Genomic DNA, 23,264 nt, shown 5'->3' on the forward strand with positions numbered 1-23,264 from the left:
GCTTCCTTGGGATGGAACAGCCCATTGTGTAAGGGCCTCAAGCCCACAAGGAGCTCCGGCAGACCAAGGCTTCCTGTCAGCGCGCGTGGGTAGAAAGAGCTGGCTGTGCTCCCCATAATCTGTGACCAAGGGCAGCCTGCTGCTGCTATTTATGTTTTCCTGTTTCTGAAATTTTTATTGAAATAACATATGTAAATAACAGGGAATACATAATATCGAGTTGCAGCTCAGTGAATTTTCATGAGGTCAACATACCCGTGTATCCAGGAGCCAGATAAAGAAACAGAATAATACCAGCATCCCAGAAGTCTCCCTGTACCACCAACTGGTCACTCCCCAACCAAGACAACCAGTATCCTGACTTCTGACAGGATACCTTAGTCTTTTGAGTAAGTTTCTTAACTTCTCTGAGCCTCAATCAATGTATCCATCTATAAAACAGAGTAATTGAACTTTCCACACCAGGTTGACGGAGAATTAAATGGCGAATGTGAAGGGCCTAAAACAGTGCCTGGCACAAAGGAAATGCTCAAAAATCTTAGTTCTTTTTGCTGGCCTTTCCCCTATGTAACACGTTAGCACCTATGATAATAACTATAATAGGGCTAGCATTCATTTAGCACACTCCCCATGGTGAGCACTGTGCTAAGTGCTTCACATGGATTATTTCATCTACTTCTCAGGACAACTTTCTGAGCTAGGTCTCATTGTTATCCCCATTTTTACAGATGAGGAAGCTGAGATGCAGAGAAGTAAAATCGCCAGGTTGAAAGTAGTAGCCCTGAGATTGGAACCCTGGTCTCTCTGACTTGAGTCTGCTCTTCACCTCGATGCTTTGCTGCTTCCCACTCTGCCCACCCCTCAAAAAAAAAGAAAAATAGAGGGGCAGAGAGCAAGATGAGCCCGCCTTAACACAGGAGACAGGAAGGACCATTTCCAAGCAAGCACTTCGGGGCAGCTTATGAGCAATAGGAAGACGAAGGGAAGCCGTGAGCCCCTGACTCTGTCTAAAATGCCGCATGGCCCTAGCTGGTTTGCTCAGTGGTTAGATCATTGGCCCATGGACTGAAGGGTCTCGGGTTCAGTTCTGGTCAAGGGCACATATGTCAGTTGCAGGCTCGATCCCTGGCCCCAGTCAGGGCTCATGTGGGAGAAACATCTCACATTGATGTTTCTGTCTCTGTCACTCTTCCTCCCTTCCACTCTCTCTCAAAAAAATAAATGGAAAAAATATCCTTGGGTGAGGATTAACAAAACAAAACAAAAAAATGGCGGGCAGACCAGAATCCGGGCCCCAGAAATGTAATTACTGCTTTCAGGCCACACCCTCCTGGCTATCCAGTGGCAGGAGCCACTTCCAGGGTGACAACCTCAGAAACGAGGGCGGATGCTGGGCGCCTGTGGGGAAAGAGGAATCTGGTTTTCTTTAAGAATGAGCTTAAAATAACTTCTCTTTAGAGATCATTTAAACAGATACCTCTCCTCCCCAAGCAGGAACCAAACACAGAGAAGACTAAACCGAGCCAGTAAGTAAAGCCATGGATCCCTGCCTCCTCTCAATCCTACTCAGTGGATAGTCCCCAGCTCCTGCCAACGAGGCACATCCCACTCAGGTCCAAGGCCAACTCTGCCCAAGACACGGGAGGACATTAGGGACTTTGGCCCTCCCGCAGGTGGAGGGCAAAATAGATTGGCCGTTCAAGGCATCCCATCCCGCCTGACTTCTCCCAGCATGTTTTGCACCCAAATTCCCCAAGTTACAGCTAAACCATTAAGATAATAATATAGTCGTGTTTAGCTTTAAAAAAAAAAAAAAAAAGGAGAATAGGATGAAAAGCAGTTCTGAAATCACAGGAAAAGGGAAAGTAGACAAAAGCCACCAATAATAATAGCAAAGTTTTATTGGACTCTCACAGTGCCCCCAAGGCTGTGCACTCATCATGCATTATTTTATTCTCACAGTAACCTGATTAAGTGCACACTGTTATTGTCTCCATTTTACAGATGAAAATGTGGAGGTACAGGAGACTTACGTGACTGAAGAGAGCCAGAACTCCATGCAAACAGCCTGGTTCCAAAGACTGTGCACCTACTGACCACACCACCAAGTTTCTGCACCGGGCTCGCTCCTCCAGCAGACTTGGAGATAGTCTCAATGACAAGCACTGTCTGCTTTATCTCAGCATCACTGGCACTCAGCATGGAGTCTGACACATAGTAGGCAGCAATAAATATTTAATCGAATCAAGTAAACCAAAGACTGCCTGGGAAACCTCAAACATCGTTGTGAGCCTTGCTACAGCAGCTGGAAGTGTTTTCTGAACTTGCAGAGTGTTACTCAAGATGAGCATGACTGCCCTGGCCTGGCACATAGGAACCCCCTGAACTCACTCCCTCCTCTGTTCTGGAACTAGATTTCAGGATTTTCAGATTCTGTCTTTGGCCGGGATCTCAGGCAAAATACAGGTGAGTTCCCTGCACTGTGGTAAAAGAGTGAGAGATGGGCAAGTAACTAGATCCACAAAAGACAATAATAAAATTATTGTTTTAAATAGAAATATTTAAAGCAGGTATCAGTAGAACCAGAGATGCCTTTTATACAAGTAATTTTGTAAACATTCCTATACTCCACTAAAGCAATGCTGTGGCTGGGCAGAGCTTGCACCCTCAGCAACCATTACCCCAACTCTCAGAACTTAGAGATAAACAGTTTTCCGGTGAGGTGTGGTATATTTCCCCAAGCCCCGGGGAAGAGGCTGAAGGGAGATCTGAGCTCTTCGGGGAAGTGTCTGTCCCCACACGATACCGTAACAGACATACGATATCCTCAACCAGTTCAACCAGGTTTAAATCATTAAGCAGTGTTTCTCAGTCAATCCCTGATGCACCTGATTTCACAAAGCACGTTTGATGCTAACCGTGTGCCAGGCCTTATGTTGGTGATCATTGCCTGCCCTCGGAAAGCTCATGGGGTCCCAGAGAAGAGATGTAACCCAACCTCACTCTCATCCCAAAACAACAGCCAGAAGTCTCAAGTATTTCCAGGAGTCCCCAGAGTTCATCTCATGTATACCCACCCCTCTCCCCCACCCAAAAAAAGACCAGTTCAGGCAGCCACAAGGTGGCACTGGACAACTGTCATCCTTTCTTTCTTCAGCACCTCACACTGGGTATTGCTCTAGCCACCAGGTCCTGCCAGGCCCGCCCGGCATAACCACCTTGCCTTCTGGGCTGTGCCATGCTATCTGGACTCCACTAGACATCTCTGGCTGTCACAGTCACCATTTCACTTGCAGACACATTTGCTTAGAATAACCATCCCTGACAGGCAGTATTACGTGTGTTCGTGATTATTGAAACTGTTTAAATTAAAGAAGCTGCCGTTGTCTTCTCCCTTCCTCTCTGAAATCAATAAAAAAATATATATTTTAAAAAAAAAAAAAAAAAGAAGAAGCCCAGCTGGTGTGGCTCAGTGGTTGAGCATCGACCCATGAACCACAAGGTCAAAGTTTGATTCCCAGTCAGGACACATGCCCGGGTTGCAGGTTCGATCCCCAGTGTGGGATGTGCAGGAGGCAGCCGATCAATGATTCTCTCTCATCATTGATGTTTCCATCTCTCTTTCTTCCCTTCCTCTCTGAAATCAACAAAATTATATTTTTTTAAAAAAGGAAGAAAGCTATATCCTCAGAGCTTAGTTACTTAAAATTCAGAAAAATAAGAAAAAATTCTAGAAAGATGGCAGTGATGGCAGTGATAGATATTTAATCTCTCCAGATCCCCACATAAGAACTGACAGAGCCATTAGATAACACTATCCAAACCCCGTGGAAAATACTTTACAACAAAACTAGATGGTCAAATAGCCCCACAAACCTCGAAACACAGGCAGGTGGGGACAAGCCCCCTCCAGCCTCAAGGCCTGCCTGGTGTCACCTGCAGGAGAGGACGAAGAGGGAAGCAGGAAGGTGGCATCTGATGAATATCAGAAAGGACAACCCCAAAGCAACCACCAGGTATTGCCCGGGAGGCACCGTAGGACAACGTGAGAACAGTAACTGAAACTCAGAGGAGGGCTGCCTCTCCGATGTCAGGTGAGAGCAAGACATCCTCTCAAAGCCGATCCAACTCTACAACCAAGTACCACACGGGGAAGAAACTTCTGGGGTAGCATGGCAAGTGAGCAGGACAGGGACGGGAGACCAAGGATGCTCAGGTCCTGGGCGCGAGGGGCGGAAGCAGCGCCGGAACTCTCAGAAGGCAAGCCCCATATTTTTGAAGCCTACGCAAAAACAGAAGATGATGAAGCTCTGTGTGTGTAGAGCAGCTTTCCTGGACCCTGCCTCCCTCTGAATGCTGGCGGTGATTGCAGTGACGCTGGAGAATAATCATGCCAGAATAATTAAAAAGAGAAAATCAGCAGGACCCAGATACTGACGCATATGGGTAATGAATAACTGGAAATAAAGATGTGACACGGGTTTTTTTTTTTACTTGAGTTGCTGAGTGAATTAGAAGAAACGAGTTTGGAAAACAGGAAGATGAGTTCGGTTTGAGTCCCGCAGGTTAAGTCTAATGGGACTACTGTCTCCTCTTTTGAGGATGGCCAGTCCCTCTCACGGACTGGACCTCCCCCCCAAAAAAACTGCATTCCCAAAACTTCCAGGCACTCCCAGCACCCATGTAGAATGTGCAGCCTTCATGCTTTCACAATTCCCACCCTGAATAATCACTCGGTAAATACTTCCTTAGTGCCTACTATGTGCCAAAACCTGTCCTAGCTGCTTGGGATACATGATAAACAAACAAGTACAAAAACCCCTGCCCCTGTGAAGGGTACATTACAGCAAGGGAAAGCAGACTATAATAAATTTAAACGTATATCGTATGTTACAAGCCAATAACTTCTATTAGAAAGTAGAGTCAGGACCCAGCTGGCATGGCTCAGTGGTTGAGCATCCATCTATGAACCAGGAAGTGATGGTTCAATTCTCGATCAGGCCACATGCCTGAGCTGCAGGCTGGATCCCCAGTGTGGGGCATGCAGGAGGCAGCCGATCAATGATTCTCTCTCATCATTGATGTTTCTATCTTTCTCTCCCTCTCCTTTCCTCTCTGAAATCAATAAAAATCTATTTTCAAAAAAGTAGAGTCAGAACTTACATGCATATATGCATAACCTATGGACACAGACAATAGTGAAGGCCTGGGGAGAGGGTAGGAGTGAGGTGGAGGGGGTCAATGGGAGCAAAAAGGGGACAGCTGTAATACTTTCATAATAAAGATCCTTTTTTAAAAAAGTAGAGTCAGAATAAGTGGGGAAAAGATTGTCCATGTGGGAGGCAGGGAGGTAATGGCCAATTTAAATAAGTGGTCAGGGCGCGCCTTTGGGAACGTAAGACTTGAGCAAACACGTCAAAGAGGTTAGAGAATCAACTAAACTGAAATATGGGCACGGGCATTCCAGGCAGAGGGAACAGGCAGGCAGAGGCCCTCGGTGGGAGTGCGCCTGGTTCGTTCTAGGAAACAGTATGGACAGAAGTGGCTAGAGTGCCTAGAGCAAGGGAAAGATGAGAAGACAGACGTGCCCTCGGAGAAGGGACTCCGGCTAGGCCACGCAGGAAGCCACTGCAAGCACACTGGGTTCCACACTCAACACGCAGGAGAACTCTGTCCGAGTCATCTGATGTCACCAGACGGCAGCTGGGCCCACCTGACACCTCTCTTCAACCCAAACGAGAAGGCTCTCTGACGAAGGGCTTTATGGAAACAACACAGGTTATTTTAGAACGCCTTAACCTCTGATGCAGTGAAGCATAAACTGTTTACTAAACAGTTACCTTGAGCATAATTATTTATGCAACGAGCTATAAATAATTTACAGTGTGGTTAGGGCATTAAGCTCAGCCCCTCCTCACTAAGGCACTGAAGCCCCAGCCAGTTGTGACTAAAGGAAATGCCGCTTCTCTGGGTTTGTTCAAATCGTCCAGGGCTGCCGTTACCCTGCTTCTGATCCACCTCCCAACCCCACGCTGAGCTGCCTCGGCACAGGCCTCTGCGCATCGGGGCTTCCGTGCAAGGAGCAGACTGCTCTCCAGGCCTAACTCCGAGTTCACACTTTCGGTGCAGAGCCTCCCCAGGGTCTGGTGTTGGGCAGCTCACAGCAGTCCTGCTCCCAACCAGCAGCTGATCCATCTGTGCAGCGCGGGAGCCAGAGAAGCAGGAAGGAGGCTTTCTCTCCTTCAATGGATTCTGCAAAAAGCCTCCTGCATCCACCTGTTACCCTGGGGTTGGCTTCCTTCCCTCTGTGATCCCGTGTTCTCTGCCATCTCCTGCACTGACCCTCCGCTCCAAGCTGTCGCACTGGCGTTTCCTGATTGTTCCCCAGAAATCCCCAATTTAACATGAGTTGATCCCACATTTCAGATATCCCCAGGAATTCTGGGGAAGGGGAAGTGCTACCCGCCATACATCATACACCAGGAGTAATTTGTGAAGGGGCATAAATAATGGCACTTTCCCCCACCCATTTCTCCAGGTTGTGGCCTTCCATCAATCTACAGAAGGGTTTGAAGGGTAAGGAAGAGGCTCAACCACTCTAAAAACCCATTCAAAACAAATCTAGCTCATTTCCAAGCTTTCCATAAAGAAAATGTTATTGAGTGCTTTTCTGCATGCCGGGCACATAACAAGTGCTTGCATATACAATATCTACTTTGTATGCACAGCAAGACTTTATTATCCTCATTTTACAGAGGAGGAAAAGACAGGCTCAGAGAGGTGCCTACGGCTAATCAATGGCAGAGCCCAGACTTCAATCCAGGTCTGCCTGGCTCCAAAGCCCTGGCCGCCTCCGCAGTCTGTCCGGCACCCCGAGACAGCGGGCTGTTATTTGTTTCAGAAAGTTAAGAAACATGAAGTTAGTTCCAGGTAACTTTCCAGTCCAATGAGCCACTGTGTGCATTTGACAACCGCCTCCTCTCGATGACTCAGAGCTCATCATCTCACGCTGTCGAACACTGGCATTTCAGATGCCCTCAGAGAGCGCGGGGGCGCTGCGAACATTTCCTGGCCTCTATTAGCTCAGAAGCAACTCATTTTCAACATCTAAAAAGGATACACTTGTGCATTGCCAACGTACATATGAGTGTCAGCATGACGGTGCTAGCAGCAAGGACACCTGAGGAGAAAGCAGCATCTGGGTCCCTCTCCCACTTCTACCCCTTGCTAACTGTGCGTTCTACAGGATACTTGCCCTCTCTGAGCCGCAGTCCCTGACCTGCCTTCTCCCTCATTTCCAACCACTGTGCCAGCCACCGTTTCAGTCCCTCTGCTGTGACTTCCAGCATCCAGACTTTGCACATACGGACCCCTCTCTCTCCCTCTCCTCTTCACCTTGCTGATGCCTGTGCATCCTCAAAATCCCAGCCTAAATGTCTCCTCTAAAGGAGGTTTCTCTGGCTCCTAGATGAACTTATGTCCCATGTTCCACACGTGTCTGCAATGTCCAGTCTTTCCCCCATCAAGACACCAGTTTCCAGTGCTTAACCCCTTGATTAATGTCTGCTGTGTCCACTAGACTACAAGTAGGGGCGGGCTTGTATCTTCCATGTCCTCCCTACATGCCACCTCTAGCACTGTAGATGCTCAGTGTCTAGTTATAAAACTGAATTAAGTATCAGATGGGAAGGATAAGAATCTATACAGTTGTACTGTCTGCCTCATTGGGTTGTGTGAGGGTCAAGGAAAAAAAAATCCATAATCATTACTGCTAACATTTACTGAGGCTGGGCCCTGTGCCAGCTGCCATGTGGTCGGCCTCACATGGATTATCTCGTTTAGCTTTCACAACGCCCCTGTGAGGAGGGGCCTCGTATTATCTCACTTTTGCAGATGAGGAAACGGACGCTCGGAGATCACCCAGCTTGTGAGTGGCAGCGTTTGGCTCTGAACCCAGCCCATCGGACTCTGGACCCCATGTCCTTAATGTCACTCCACGTGCTTTATAAAAGGCTGTGCTCTATCCAAATGGCATGTTAGTACTGCCAGGTGAAATTATAACTGCATTCTCACAGGCACCAAGTCAGCCTCAGCTGCCTTCAACCTTCATGGCGGAACATGGGGCCTGATGTGTAAACTAAAAGGGGTTGGCTTTGTCTTTCCCTTTCTGTTCTCCTCCTTACTTGAAGGAGAATTGTTTTCACTTGCTGAAGTGAAACATTTAGGAGAATTCACAGATGGAATATGCCAGTTGCCATCCTGATACCTCCGTGTGGTTCTGGAAAATGCAGGTGAGAATACAGAAGCCACCACTAGAGGGTGGCCAAGAGCCAGCCTGCCCAGTCTGCAGGGCTGCGGAGACTCATCAGCCTCCAGGCCCCACCACTTGGACCCCTCTCCTCCACCACACACTCGCTCTAACCCCAAGCCTAGGCCCCGACCAAGGGTTCTCTACCCCCAGTTGTGGGAAGGCTCCTTCATGCTGGGCTGCACTGGCTGGGCTGCTCTCCAGAAGGGCCCCCCAACCCAGGGAGAAAGACTATTATTACCCCCATTTACAGACCTGGAGCCTTCTTACTCACATGAAAAGAAATCTCCTTCAAGTAAGGAGGAGAACAGAAAGGGAAAGACAAAGCCAAACCTTTTAGTTTACACATCAGGCCCCATGTGTAGCCACATAGTAAGTGGTGGGGCCATCACTCAAACTCAGTCTCTATAGTCCGGTGTCTCTGCTCATATCAACTGAACACTGCACGGCCATCGGCCATCGCAACGCTGTGAGCAGGAGCCCAGGAGCCCAGGAGCCCAGCAGACGGAGCCTGACAGAGCCTGGGAATGTGTACACAAAGGAAATGACATTTGCCCGGTTCTTAGAGGAGGGGAGTTGGCCAGGATGACAAGGACAAAACGATTTCCACATAAATGTGAAAAGGCCTTGAGGTATAAAAATAGCCATACCACAAGAAGTCTCGTTGGACTCAAGCGAGCATGAGGGGGGGGGGGGGGGTGAGGGAGGGGCCAGGAAGGGGCCTAACGGGAAAAACAGGGACTCGTGGATCAAAGATCTTGACATGATTCGGAATTTGAATGTAATCCTGAAGGCAGTTTGGAGCCCCTGAAAACCTCTTAGAGCAGGGCAGTGACAGAACTATGCGCAGAGTTAGTAGAAATTGAACCAAGCAGGGTTCAATACTAGATAGGAGGATGGCCTGCTGGGAGATGACGGTTATAAAACAAGGAGAGGACAGAAGCCGGAACGAGGGCAGTGAGGTGGGTTAGGAAACGCAGGTGACCTGGGAGGGACAGGAGAAAACGTGAGGGTGAGCAGAGGAAAAGAGCAAGGCTGGCCCTTGGGTTGCTAGTTTGGGTGAAGGCACTGCCCTGGCCGAGACAGGACGCCCACCCAGGTAGGAGCTGGGGATTCATTTTGCTTGGTTTCAGGGTGAGGCACTATGACAAGTGGGATATGCAAGGTCACAGCAGAAGGGGCCAGGCCCTGCAGAGAGGTCCATCAGAGAGGCCCCAAACTTTCCCAGAGAAGGAGGGGACCAGGCCTGGCGAGCCCCGCATGACCCCACCCCTCGCCAGTCCACTCCCAGACTCAGCCACCATGCCGCCACATAATGAGCTGCTCTTCTCCATCTGAGTCTAGGGACTGCGGCTCATTAAGGTTTGGCCTGTGTTCCTGTTGAGCATCCTGTAATTGCATAGCTTGCCTGACTCTGTCATTAGCTTTCTGCTCCTCTGGGTTCCACCTCTTCTATTGGATTTGTTGATTAACCCTAATACTATATAAAGTCTGCTCAAACTGGGCAGCTCCTGCTCTGCAGTGGGGGCTGCTTGCTGTCCCTGCACCTCACCACTCCCAGTGGTTCAATGGTCTTAAGCAATGAACTGCAAGGTGCCATCTCACTGTGCATGAAATCTTTCCTTGGTGAGTACAGGCGACTGCTCTGATTACTCACACAGAGGAAGGAAACTGAAAATTGAGGTCAAAGCAGATGGACTGGCAATGAATCACATTCCCTTCGTGGAGCCGTAGGGTCTCCAGCCAAAGAGCTGGAGGGGCCAGGGGCCGGGACCGGGGTTGGATTTCCTCTGTCTCCACAGTGAACTAGAATCTGAGCCTGATGCTATAAACATTGCCCCCACGCCTGCGAGTGGGGAGGGCATCCCAGAAGTGAGTGGGGCTCACAGGAACCCTGCCCTGTTCTCAGCAGAACCCCTGAGAGAAGCAGATGCCTACTCGCCAAGTAACCCCAGTTCTTGCTCTGTGTGGCAGCTTTCCTGGAACATCTGGAAGGAGGTGACCAAGCCTCAAAACCTGGGCTTTCTGGAGTCTGGCAGATTCTCAACACAAAGCCAGATGTAACCACAATCATCTCCACATACCAGGCTACTGGTCGGATGCATTTTTTTAAGCTGGATTTATTCAGGGTGGAGTTGGTGTAAGAGAAAGGAATGGCCTAGTAACAGACCAAGAAATTGCAGTGTGCAACAATGGGCTCCCTAAAATACTTCTAAAGTCAGAGGTAATTAACTACCCACACAGCAAGAAAAGAGGGTTATCAATAATAGAGTGCCTCTGTGTATCAAGCACTCTCTCCTTTAGCCCTTAGAGCTGTTACATGGTTGGAGATTACCAACCCATTTTACAGATTTAGAAACGGAGGCTTAGAGGCAGTATATAAGTTGTTCAAACTCACTGCCAATAGTGATAATAAAGCTAAAGTTATTGAATGCTTATTACATTCTAGGCCAGGGGTGGGCAAACTTTTTGACTCGAGGGCCACAATGGGTTCTTAAACTGGACCGGAGGGCCGGAACAAAAGCATGGATGGAGTGTTTGTGTGAACTAATATAAATCCAAAGTAAACATCATTACATAAAAGGGTACAGTCTTTTGCCGAAACCGGTTTGGCTCAGTGGATAGAGCATCGGCCTGCGGACTGAAAGGTCCCAGGTTCGATTCCGGTCAAGGGCATGTACCTGGGTTGCGGGCACATCTTCAGTAGGAGATGTGCAGGAGGCAGCTGATGGATGTTTCTCTCTCATTGATGTTTCTAACTCTCTATCTCTCTCCCTTCCTCTCTGTAAAAAATCAATAAAATATATTTAAAAAAAAAAAAAAAGGGTACGGTCTTTTTTTTCAATAGTTTTATTCATTTCAAACGGGCCGGATCCGGCCCGCGGGCCGCAGTTTGCCCATGGCTGTTCTAGGCACTGTGTTAAGGGCTTGATTCAATCTTAATTATTCACTTAACCTTCAAAACAATTTCACGGGCCTTGTATAACTGAGATTTAGTAGGTTAAATGACTTGACCAAGGTCATTCAGTGGATAAGTAGAAATAACCTAGGACATCGGTTCTCAACCTGTGGGTCACAACCCCTTTGGCGGTTGAATGACCCTTTTACAGGGGTCGCCTAAGACCATCCTGCATGTCAGATATTTACATTACGATTCATAACAGTAGCAACATTACAGTTATGAAGTAGCAATGAAAATAATTTTATGGTTGGGTCACAACATGAGGAACTGTATTTAAAGGGCCAGAAGGTTGAGAACCACTGACCTAGGAGGTCTAAGACCAGAGCTTGCTCTTGACTATCATACTAGGCTCTCTGATTTCTTTAGCAATTTAGGGGCTACTCTCACCCTCAAATCCACAGCCAGGGCTCTTTCTACTATGCAAGACTACCCTATGTGACATACCAATGCCCTTTTAAAGCTTGTGATTATTTAGACCAGCGGTCACTAACCTTTTGGACCTCACGGGACACCAGTGGTCCAAGGACCACCGGTTGGCAACCGATGATTTAGACTATGGTATGTCTAGTCATTTTTCAAACCCTTGCCTCATTTCTTTCTGGGGAGAATTGGTTATATATTGTTTCAAGTCAGACAAAAGTTGTCAGATGCCTGTGGCCCCATCGTCACAGACATCTGACAAGTTTGCACAGCAAGTGCTGCCAGAGCAGGGAGCCAGGAAGGCCATGCACACAAGGTGGGAAGTAACCCTCTAAGGACTCCAGCTGCAAAGAGTTCTCCCCACCCCCTCACTGGCCTTGCTCTGCCTCTGCTTCTGCCCTTAGATTGCCACCTTCATTCATCAAAGCCCATCCTTCAGATGCCAAAGGGAACACTATTTCCCAGTTCAACAGATCCATACTTTGCCCCTCCCACACCCCCACCCCCACCCCCCACCCCCCACCAGCTGCTGATACCAGTTCCTCACCCCCAGCTAATCCTGCTGGCCTGGCATCCAGTGTTCCCCAAATGTTGGAGGTCAATAGTTTGTGGAAAGCTATGCCTACACTCCTGTTGGTTCATTTTAGTCTTTTTTCACTTAAAATGGGCTTCAATTGTTCCTTCAAAGTCTAGAATTGCTAAAGAAATCAGAGAGCCTAGTATGATAGTCAAGAGCAAGCTCTGGTCTTAGACCCCCTAGGTTCTTATTTCTACTTATCCACTGAATGACCTTGGTCAAGTCATTTAACCTACTAAATCTCAGTTATGCAAGGCTCGTGGAATTGTTTTGAAGGTTAAGTGAATAATTAAGATTGAATCAAGCCCTTAACACTACCTCACTCTATTCCACCTATTGTGTGAAGTGGTGGATTCTCTCTAAGTGAACACTCTACTATGCCGAGAACACTTTGTAATGGCCCCCAACCCTGACTAGGCACCCCAATGTGTCAGGTACTGGGCTATGTTGCTGGGATTACAGAGGGAAGATGACGAAAACTTGTTCTCCAAGAAGGCAAGACCTTCCATTGCAAATGACGTGTTCCCTCCACCGAGCACCTCACCTGGTACACCATAGGCCAGTGATGGCGAACCTTTTGAGCTCGGCGTGTCAGCATTTTGAAAAACCCTAACTTAACTCTGGTGCCATGTCACATATAGAAATTTTTTGATATTTGCAACCATAGTAAAACAAAGATTTATATTTTTGATATTTATTTTATATATTTAAATGCCATTTAACAAAGAAAAATCAAGCCAAAAAATGAGTTCGCGTGTCACCTCTGACACGCGTGTCATAGGGTCTCCATCACTGCCATAGGCACTGGATAAATATTTACTGAATGGATAAATGAATGACTGCAAATAAGCAATTAGGGCTCGCTGTTCTTCACGTGGCATTTGGAGGGAAGCATAGAGAATTTTGGAAGCACAGAGAAGGGAGGCTTAGCCCAAGCTAGACTCTCTGAGAAAGCTCCCCAGGCCAGCACTGAAGGATGCCTCAAGTTCACCAGCGGAAGAAGCAGAGGGTTGCCACAGAAGAAACAAACAGCATGTGCAAATGGGTGATGGCATCAGACCACACGCTGAGAAAATGGCAAGTTGCTAAGTATAGCCAGAGGGGTGAAGATGAAGTCAAAAGCAAGGACTTCAAATCACGAAGCATGTGGGAGTGCTGGGATTTATAGATTTATCTGTATTGTATGCCATCAAAGTAGGGCAACCTATTCCTCCCCACAGAACACTTCTCCTGAATATACCAAAAGCTTCCATAAAACCTGAACTGGACACAGCCTCAGAATCCGGAAGGGACTCCCAAGCAGGGAGGTCTTACAACTTCCATGCCAGCTACAGGGCAAACACGAGGCCTCTGTGCATGGCATAGGAAGGGATGGAAGACCTTGTTTTGGTCAATGGGATTGCTTTCCCAGCCCGGAGGCACTGAAGTAGGATTTTTATTTTTTTCCAGAAAAGGGAACAGACTATCCAAAACTCACTCACAGACTTCTAGAATAGTAAAGGCTGGAAAGGTCCCTGAGAAAACTTGTCTCCTCCTCATCCTCACACAAAGAAACTAAAGCTCAGGGGGTGGGGAATTTGCCTGATGACCCACAGCAGGTAAATAAAAAGCAGGGCCAGAAAAAAGGAAGGAAGGAAGGATGGGAGGGAGGGAGGGAGGAGGGAGTCTTTGCCTCTTCGTCTCTGCTCCTCACTGCATTCTGTTCTTCAGCAACAGACTGCATAACAAAGCTGCACACTTTTTTCCAGTGAATTTTAAAACTAAAGACTGAAAATATTTCTGAATCACTATTCTTTAGAAGAAGAAAAAAACATGTCTCTCCAGCTCTCTGACTCCATCAAGCAATTAAACCTTTGGCTTTCACTCAGGAAGAGTATTTAAGTTAATGAAGATAAAGCGCTAGCTTACTCTTTCCCTCTAAGCAGCAGAATGAGAACAGCTTGCTGGAAGTAGGGATATTTTGGAGAAAGAAACAAAATCCAACCTAATTCTCACAGTCACCTGAGACCCCTCAGCCATGTGTCCTTCATTCGTCAAACATTTATTAAACACTTATTCATTCAGCCACTTACTGAGCTCCCACTGTGTGCATTCTAATGCTCACAGGAGCACAAATATGAATCAGAAATGAGTTCAGCCCTCAGGACATTTATCACTGAGTAGGAAAGATGATATTTACATAAATCATTATTTTACTACCCCGGGCCTGGCCTAAAGTTCTTAGCCCAAAGTAAATTTCATTCGAATGAATGAGTGACCGAATGAAATGATGTCTGTTATAGATCATTGCTAATGAGAATTACACTGGGGCTCGGACACAGATCTTCTAGGGAGACTGGGTGGGAGAATGAGCTTAAGAAACAGCCCGGAGAAGGCAGGACTGCGCAATGGGCAGGAGGAAGCCTGAAGAGCATTTTGGCAGCTCTATCCCCTTCTCTGGGCCTCAGTTTCCCCATCTTATCATGAAGGGATGACACAGATGAGCTCTGAGGCATGTCCAGCAACAATGTTCTGTGCTTCTATGATCCCAGCTCCCAGCACGGTATGGGAATTTAAATGTAACCTCTCTTCTTAAAAATAACCGTTGAATCACTGTCCCTCTGCCTTCACCAGGTCACGCCCTCTGTTTCTGTGGATTTCTCTTGGGAGATGTTGAGAAGGGAGGGAATTTGATTCTAACTTTGATTGGCCTTCCTGTTGGTTTAAACAACAGAAAAATATCCAGTTATCCCATTGACAATTACAGTCTGCACATTTCACCGCAGGCCCAGAACTCAGCCCAGCAGCAGAAAACCAGCCACAGACCAGGGGCACACACATGCAAGCCATTATCTAGTTGGAGACAGGCTGGCCTGCGACAGTCCCCGCTGGCTCAGGAAGCTGGAGGGATCCTCGCCAGCAGGCCAGCGGTGACCCAGGAGGCTGCCGGCCACTTAGCTGCAGTTGCACTTCCCCATCCCGGCTCATCTCAGACAGTGAGAGGTCCCGTATGAAAGAACCAAGTCATATACTTGCTACAGATCCAGGCCTCATCAGGTCAAGAGATAAATCAGTGCGTTCCATAAGGAAGGGACCATTCCCTATTTTGTTAACAATATACTAATAAGCAACGCACAAGGCATATGATCTGCACTTAATACATTATTTATAGAAAAAAATTTAGTTGAAGGCTAATGAATAAACAAGTAGCTGAATAAATGAGGGAACAATTTGCTTGTGTAAGGCTCCCAGGAATACTGTGGAAAAGACAGACTGGATCGAGGACGGGCCCGCGCTCAGGCTCAAGCTCCTCTGGGAGCATGTATCAAGCGCTGCTCCTTCCCAGCTCCATCCTTGGCAAGTCACGTCACCGCTTCCAGCCTCGGTTTCCTCATGGGGTGACTGTTGTATGTGCCGCTCAGGTTCCCCTTTAAGGAAGGACTTGTTGCCTCTAGCTGCCGGGAGTATCATTAGCAAACAGGCTCCAGCTAGAGACATAGCAGCCACAGTCTCCTGCCCTCTTCGCTCCCACCCATAAATCCTTGACTCTCCAGGGAGGTATTTGGACCTGAGCTGGCAAGGGTTCCCACTACTGAGGGATGCAGAGCGGGCTGGTTTCTGTCACCGGGACGGCTGGTGACGTGTGGGCTGTGCACTGCCGAGCACCCTGCACCCTAGAGAGACCTTCCTTCTTGAACCCCAGTACTTATGATGCAAACTCTTAAAGTAACGATCACTGCCACCTGTGAGAGAAGAGGAAAGTGGTGCTGATCCGGCTTTAGAGCCAGCCAAGGGCACACAGCTGGTAGAAAGCGAAGCTGGGATTTGAGCCCAAGTCCAATTCCAAGGCCTATAAGCTGTCACCACTTAGGCCCACATTAAAGTCTCCAAGAGCAGGGTTTTGTACTTCGGCTTCCTTATTTTACTGCTTTTAAATTTGAAAGTTTCCCAGGAGATTCAGATACAGTCAGAGTTACAAAACCTGTCACAACCCCTCCTAACACCCATGTCAATTCAGCACAGGATCCCAAGCCCTAGCCAGGGGTGCTATTGCTCCCGCCCTCTACTCTCACCCGGGAGCCTGCACCTAGAAAAGCCCCTTTGATGCTATTTATTCATAAAGGTCTCATATGACCCACCCAGGCTGCTGGATGGCCCCACGCAAATTCGCAGCATTTGTTTATTTTGTATATTGAGGTAAACATTGGCACCACAGAGCAAAATTGAGTTTCAGTGAAACGCAACAGAAAGAAGCCAATTATCTAACGTGAATTATTTATCTGGGCACAATAATCATGGTGTTGTTCTCCATGACAGAGGCCTCCGCCACTTGGAACAAGAGGAAAGAAGAGGTGGCTGCTATTGTCTGCCCCCAGTGCAGCCTCAGATTCGATGAATTAACCCCTCCCACATCCTGTAAATACACATGCGTCTTCTCTGTGAGTGTGGCCTATGCACCTGCCCCCAGAACACACGTGATTGATAGGTTGGTAGGCACAGGGATTGTATCCCCCCAGTATTTTCCCAATTCCAGGCTGTGACTATATTAAAGGAAATACCATCTTTGCAGCCCACCCTGTGAGGGTCAAGACATCCTAAACATTTTCTCAGGTTGCAATGCTTGTGGCCAGCCAGAACTCATGACATCATCTTAGTCCTGTCACAGTATTTGCTATATAATATCAATTAGAAGCCCTATCCTGCCTCCAAAAGGATACAGTATCCCCCCCCCCTTATCTGCCGGGAAACATTCCAAGGCCCCCAGTGGGTGCCTGAAACCATGAATAATAGCACCAAACCTTAGGCATACTGTGTGTGTCTTTTTCCTATGCATACATACCTATGGTAAAGTTTAATTCATAATTTAGGCACAGTGAGAGATTAACAACAATAACTAATAATAAAATAGAACAATATACTGTAATGAAAGTTATGTAAATGTGGTCTCTCAAAATATCTTATTGCCCTGTACTCACCCTTCCCTTGGTGATGTGAGATGATGAAATGCCTATGTGATGAGATGAAATGAGGTGAATGAATGATGGAGGCATTGACATGGCCTTAGGCTAATATGAACTTTCCAATGATACATAACAAGAACTTTATGGCTTCTCTTTGGCAGTTTGAAATTGCCAGCATCACTACTCTTTCGCTTTAAAATAACTTTTAAAGTGACTATTAAAATAAGTTGCTGCAACACAAGCACCACAGGAGGCAATCTGATAACTGAGACAGCTTCTTAGTGACTAATAGGCAGGTAGCGTCTCCAGCCAGGACAAAGGGATGACTCATGTCCCAGGCGAGACGGAGGAAGACAGCACAAGATTTAATCATGATACTCGGAACATCACACAATTTAGAACTTATGAATTGTTTATTTCTGAAACTTTCCATTTAATATTTTCAGATCTCGAAAGACCACGGGTAAAGGAAATCTAATTTCTAAATCATTTTTGTGTGATTTAATTTCCTTTTATCCTTGTAACTTCTGGGGAGGTTGGAAGTGGGAAAGGGATGTCAGTGGTTTCCAGAGGCTTGAAAGGGCGCCAGGAGCTGATCTACCTTGGCCGCACGTGCCCTACTCCTGGGACCTATTCCTCTTCTGAAGTAGTTGACATTGATGGAGCAGCTCCCATGTCAGGCAGGTGCTTTATGCAAATTATCCTAAACTCTCATAACGACGTAAGCATAAATATTTCCCTTTCAGAGATGAAGAAACTAAAGCCCAAGGTTACAGCTAATAAGTAACAGAACCAAGAACCGAGTTGAGACTCCCAACTCCTAACCGCTGTCCTAACCTGCCCTGTGAGGACAGCTTCCTCACGCCCGCACAAGCTCTGATCTGACCATCCCAGGACCCATGGGGCTCTGTGGGGTGTCCCAAAGTACTGCTGTCAGAGCTGCTACCGCCCATCTGGCTCCACAGGTGGGGCCTCCCACCTGGTTGGCACTGGAGCTGTAAGACTAAGAGTCTGCTTCATCCACATCGGTTCTGCTTTCTCCTGGCTTAAAATATTAGGCTGCTGAGAGTGTCTGTCTGCGATTGCTTATTTTCTCAGCGAGGTCACTTGCTAAGAGAGGTCAGAGGAGGGATTTCTGGAAGAACTCCCCAAGGTCACCTACGTGAGGAGCCAGAGAGGACCTCTGAGGCACAGCAGGCACGTACTAAACCAGTGATGGTGAACCTATGACACGCGTGTCAGAGGTGACATGCGAACTCATTTTTTTTGGTTGATTTTTCTTTGTTAAATGGCATTTAAATATGTAAAATAAATATCAAAAATATAAGTCTTTGTTTTACTATGGTTGCAAATATCAAAAAATTTCTATATGTGACACGGCACCAGAGTTAAGTTAGGGTTTTTCAAAATGCTGGCACACCGAGCTCAAAAGGTTCGCCATCACTGTCACAGCTTCCCCCTGTGTAGCTCTCTCTGTATGACGGACACTTATTTATATGAACTCACTTAATCCACACGTCAACCCTATGAGTAGGACTATTATATCCCTGTTTGACACATGAGGGAACCTAGGTGCTGAGAAGGCACCTCTGGGGCCACGAGTCTCTCCTTTCCCCAACCTCATCATCTGGGCTTTACCTGTTCAGTGCAGTCCTCCCTCCCTCACTCCCGGGCCCCCCTACTGCCCAACTCAGGGCAACAGCCATTTCCCAAGGACAAGCTCTGCACTCACTTCTCTCCCTGGTGCTCTGGGGGAAAGAGAAGACACTTAAAGGTAGATTAACCCTTCAAAGAGGCTCAGAGAGGACCTTTACTAACGCCGAGGGTCCCCAGTGACTCCAGCCTCCTAGCCTAGGAAGGATCAGGAACCTACTCTTGGGTCCCCTATCTTAGCAGCACACCCCACTGGATTTTTTGCTTCACTGTCTGCCTGGATCTTAGACTGCAGCTCCTTGGGAGATAGGATGTGCCTGACTCCTCCATGCCCCAGGGCCCAGTTCCAGGCATATTTGCCGAGAGAACCTGGTATCCCCAACACCTTGTCCTAAAGCTTCCTCCCCAGAACGGAGCATGGAGAGGGCATCACCTGCGGCCTAGGGACTTACCGCTGACCCGGGAGGGCAATGGAGTCCACCTGGCGGCCTCCAGGCAGCGCCATCATGTTGAACCCGATCTGCAGCAAAGCCTGCCCGCAGCGGTCGGGACCCTGGAAAGAGAAGGGAGGATGGGGTCAGTGAGGGCCCCGAGAGAGGAGACACAATCACTTTCTCTCCCAGATCCTGGCCGCAAGGAGTCCAGGCAGGTGTGGAGGAAACCCCCCTAGCCCTCCTCTGCTTTTTGAACCAGTTTGTGCTCCTCTGTCCTCACAAAAGTAACACAAGACTCTGATCTTGGTTCTACTAGTAAGTCCCTAGCCCACTGTGAACTTCCACAATCTTTTATCCCATTGTCAAATATGTGCCTGATCCATTTTGCTTTGTACCCAATATTGGACCGCAGGGACCAGCAAACATAACAGGAGGGAAACTTATACTTAAGTCTATGGTTTATCTGAAATTCATATTTAACTGGGCATCCTATATTATTTGCTAAATCTGGCGACTCTACATGCTAATTCCCTAGCTGTATACCATCACAGCACTGGGTTATTCGCTTTGATTATGCCTGGAAAATGTGACTCTGTAATGGGCATGGTGGTTGCTTCCCAAAATCCATTCCACTTCAGATGATGTAATTTCACCCAGACTGCCAGTAATTGGTTCAGAGTGCTTCTAGGAAAAACATGTTCTCCTAACTACAAGGTAAGACTGGATCTCTCCCACTGAACCTGAGCAAGGAAAGAGTATCATTTCGTCGCTGCTAGAAACCATCTTGCGAGCAGGAGAGGACCTAGCTGGAGAAGAAAGGTCCTTGATCCCTGAACCCCTGAATGATTGACCCTGGAGCTGGGCCCACCTCTAGGCTTCCTGTTACGTAAGATAATGCAGTTGTTGTGTAAGTGAGGATCTGGGTTCTCTACAGACAAAAGCAGGCTAACTGATAAAGGGGAGCCGGCTCCCAGGGGCTCCAGTCCCAGCTCTGAAGACCCACTTGGCTTGCCTGTGCTTCACAGGTTGGATGGAGACAATAGCGTCCTTCTTCCCCCATAAAACAAGCTGCCCACCTCTTTTCTCCTCCTGCCTTGCCTTGTCCCTTCCCCAGTCCTCCCTCTCTGCCAGCTCCTTCTCCGAGCCAATAAAGAAGCCCTCCCTGTGGGACGGGGAGATTCTATCGCTGTTGCCTGGGCAAAGTAATAAAAGGGAGGGAGGACTGTCCCCTGACATGCCCTGGTTTGAGGACAGCAGATTTCAAGGCCTTCAGAGAAAACACAAGAGTGAACTGGTGGAAAGACACAGTGGAGGTGGGCGAGCGGAGCCCAGAAAAATTAAAGTCTTACTCTGCGATTACAGTGACCCTTATGAGAAAAGAGCAGAGGAGGACTTTAATGAATAGTGATGTGGCTGGACACAAAGTACCCCTTATGATGCTTGGAATGCATGTGTCCATCAAAAAAATATGGGGAGGCAGGGGCTCAGAATAAACCAAGGCTTTGGTTAATCCCAGGGACTCACTGCCACTGTGGGCCCCCCTAGACTGTGAGCCCTTCAAGGACAAGAACCACTTGCAAGAACTCTATGTTGCCCATTGAAAGAAGGAGTGGAATGGATTTTTAATACCTTTATGTTGAGCCCTAATTATTTATCTAGAACTGAGACTAATATCTATTTCACAGAACTCTGTAACAGTGACATGAGATCAGTAATAGAGATGGGAGCGAAATAAATAGAAGCTGTTATTATTCTCATGTCCTGAGAGTCTGCTGTGTGCTCAGCCCCGTGATCAGATAAAGGCGATGAGGGAAATGAGATGAAGTGCATGAAGCACCTCGCACAGGGACAATGTGCGTCACTGGTCTCGGCATTGTTATTTCTACCATTACCATCGTTATTGAGAAAATGTATTTTGGGAACCCAGTGAGTCACTCGCCTGAAAAGTATGACACGAAAGGAAAAGTTAGAAATAACAAAATTCCCTTTGTGATGTGTCTGACTAAAGAACCAGAAAGTAATACCAATTTCTCCGAAAGTTATGATGTGTTCAGAGTGCATGAACAAGCAGGCCTTATTTTATCGCCATCGTTGTCATGGAGAAGGAAAGGGGGGCAGAGAAAAACTGTTGAAGAGGGAATTAAAGCTCAGAGCGACCGAGGAGACAAAGACAATAAGGAAGTTTAAGGTCCTTTAAGGTGTGAACCAATCAGTTCGGGCCGGCGTGGCTCAGTGTTTGAGCGCTTACCTATGAAGTCACAGTTTGATGCCCAGGTTGCAGGCTCGATCCCCTGTAGAGGGCATGCAGGAGGCAGCCGATCAATGATTCTCTCTCATCATTGATGTTTCTAGCTCTCTCTTTCTCCCTCTCCCTTTTTCTCTGAAATCAATAAAAAATATTTTTTTAAATATAAAAATAAGTAAGTATGAACCAGTCAGGATTCTGTGACTAGGTGAAGCACACCCTAGAATATTGAAGGAACCTCTGGATCTAATCGAGTCATATCTGAGGGACCTGGAGGGGGAGCTGTTAGGCACAGAAGCCTGGATGTTCTGAATTTCTAAGAGGCAGATTCTAGGAACACAGCTTGCTGAGCACAAAATTCTAGAACAGATTCCTAATCACTGATCGGGAGGCCTTTTGGACAAAAGCAGTGAGCACAAGAGGCCAGCAAAGGCACAGTAGGAACAAGTCATGCCCCCAAAAATCTATACCCTTTTCTTTAGGGACACTGGGCTCTTGGCTGAGGGGCGTGCACTAAGTCTAATATAGGTTTGTTTTGTCAAAGCACCCTGGTGAGATGTCTTTGCTCATCCATTTCACTCATAGTTTCCCAGCAGTTGTGCTGGTGGAGGCTGCCCCCTCACAAAACCTGGGGAGGCCACCTGAGCACATCTGGACTGTATATAAATCACTGCCCTTCGCAGACAGCATTACCAATGCCTGCCTCCTTTCCCCAGTGGGACAAGATTCCTTGATGTCTGAAACTACATCTTGCTCAGTGTGAGACTAGGCACAGGATCCTACACAATGAACTGCCCAGTCAAACTGGGATTATGATTCCGATGAGATCTCAGAGGAGCTACACTTCACATTCACTGGGAACAAGAAACAGGTTAGAGAGATTATCTATAAGGTGACAGAGGAAATAGCAAAGACTTTAACCCAGCTGATGTTTATAGAGTACCTCTATAATGAAAACAATAGGTAATATTTATTGACTAGGTACTATGTCCCGGCCCTGTTCTAAATGGTTCATATAGTATTAACTCATTTAATATTATCATCATCCCTTTGTTACAAGTGAGATCTCTGAAATTCAGTGGAATTACATCCATTGCCCAAGATCACACAGCTAGTAGGTGACAGAGGGCTAGTATCCAAGTTTTATGATTGCAGATGATGATGATGAGAGCAATGAACAGGTGACATGTATTCAGCATTTGTTGACAGCCTGACTACTGGTTCCATGGTGATGACACCCAGCCCCAACCCTGCATAGCCAAGCCCTCTTCTCTCTCAACAGCACCTCCCACTGCTCCCACCTCCCAGACTGTGAGTCCCCCAGCTCCACCTAGGGCTGGCCTTCAATGACACAGCCAGAGAGAGGACAGACAGTCCTCAGAAAAATGAAGCAAATCATAAAAACTGCAGGAGGAAGAGGAGCACAGACAGTGGGGCCATCTCCCTGTTCCTCATCTGTTGGTTTCCTTCATGACAGTCACATGGACAGAGTTATGGGGCGTGAAAGGATCAGGGGAGGGAACACTGCAATCCCAGCTAAGCCTGAAGTGTCACTAGGTTTATAGGGAGACCTGTTGCAAGCATGCAGCCCTTAGGAAAGCCCCTGGGGCCTGCTGCCCTGGCAGCCACCCCTTCCCACTGCCCTAGGCTGAACTCATTCTATTGACAGGGGCTCAGAGCAGAACCCCTCCAAAGCTACACAGCATGTCAGGAAGCCAAGAACAG

At 47.5% G+C, this 23,264-nt stretch overlaps 1 protein-coding gene across 3 annotated transcripts in view; it reads right to left on the reverse strand.

The window, feature by feature from the left end:
- Positions 1–23,264, reverse strand: part of INSC (INSC spindle orientation adaptor protein) — a gene marked incomplete at both ends in the record, with an annotated part of 298,722 nt that overhangs the window by 72,360 nt on the left and 203,098 nt on the right. For 2 of the 3 annotated variants that reach the window (XM_081098856.1, XM_081098855.1), the window contains one exon: positions 19,313–19,413. In XM_081098856.1, coding sequence (XP_080954982.1) covers positions 19,313–19,413 — 101 coding nt within the window. Of the gene's footprint in view, positions 1–19,312; positions 19,414–23,264 lie in introns of those variants that run through there. The other variant, XM_081098857.1, reaches the window with a different exon arrangement.

This window comes from Myotis nattereri (assembly GCF_964212035.1).
Source record: "Myotis nattereri genome assembly, chromosome: 9".
Taxonomy (NCBI): domain Eukaryota; kingdom Metazoa; phylum Chordata; class Mammalia; order Chiroptera; family Vespertilionidae; genus Myotis; species Myotis nattereri.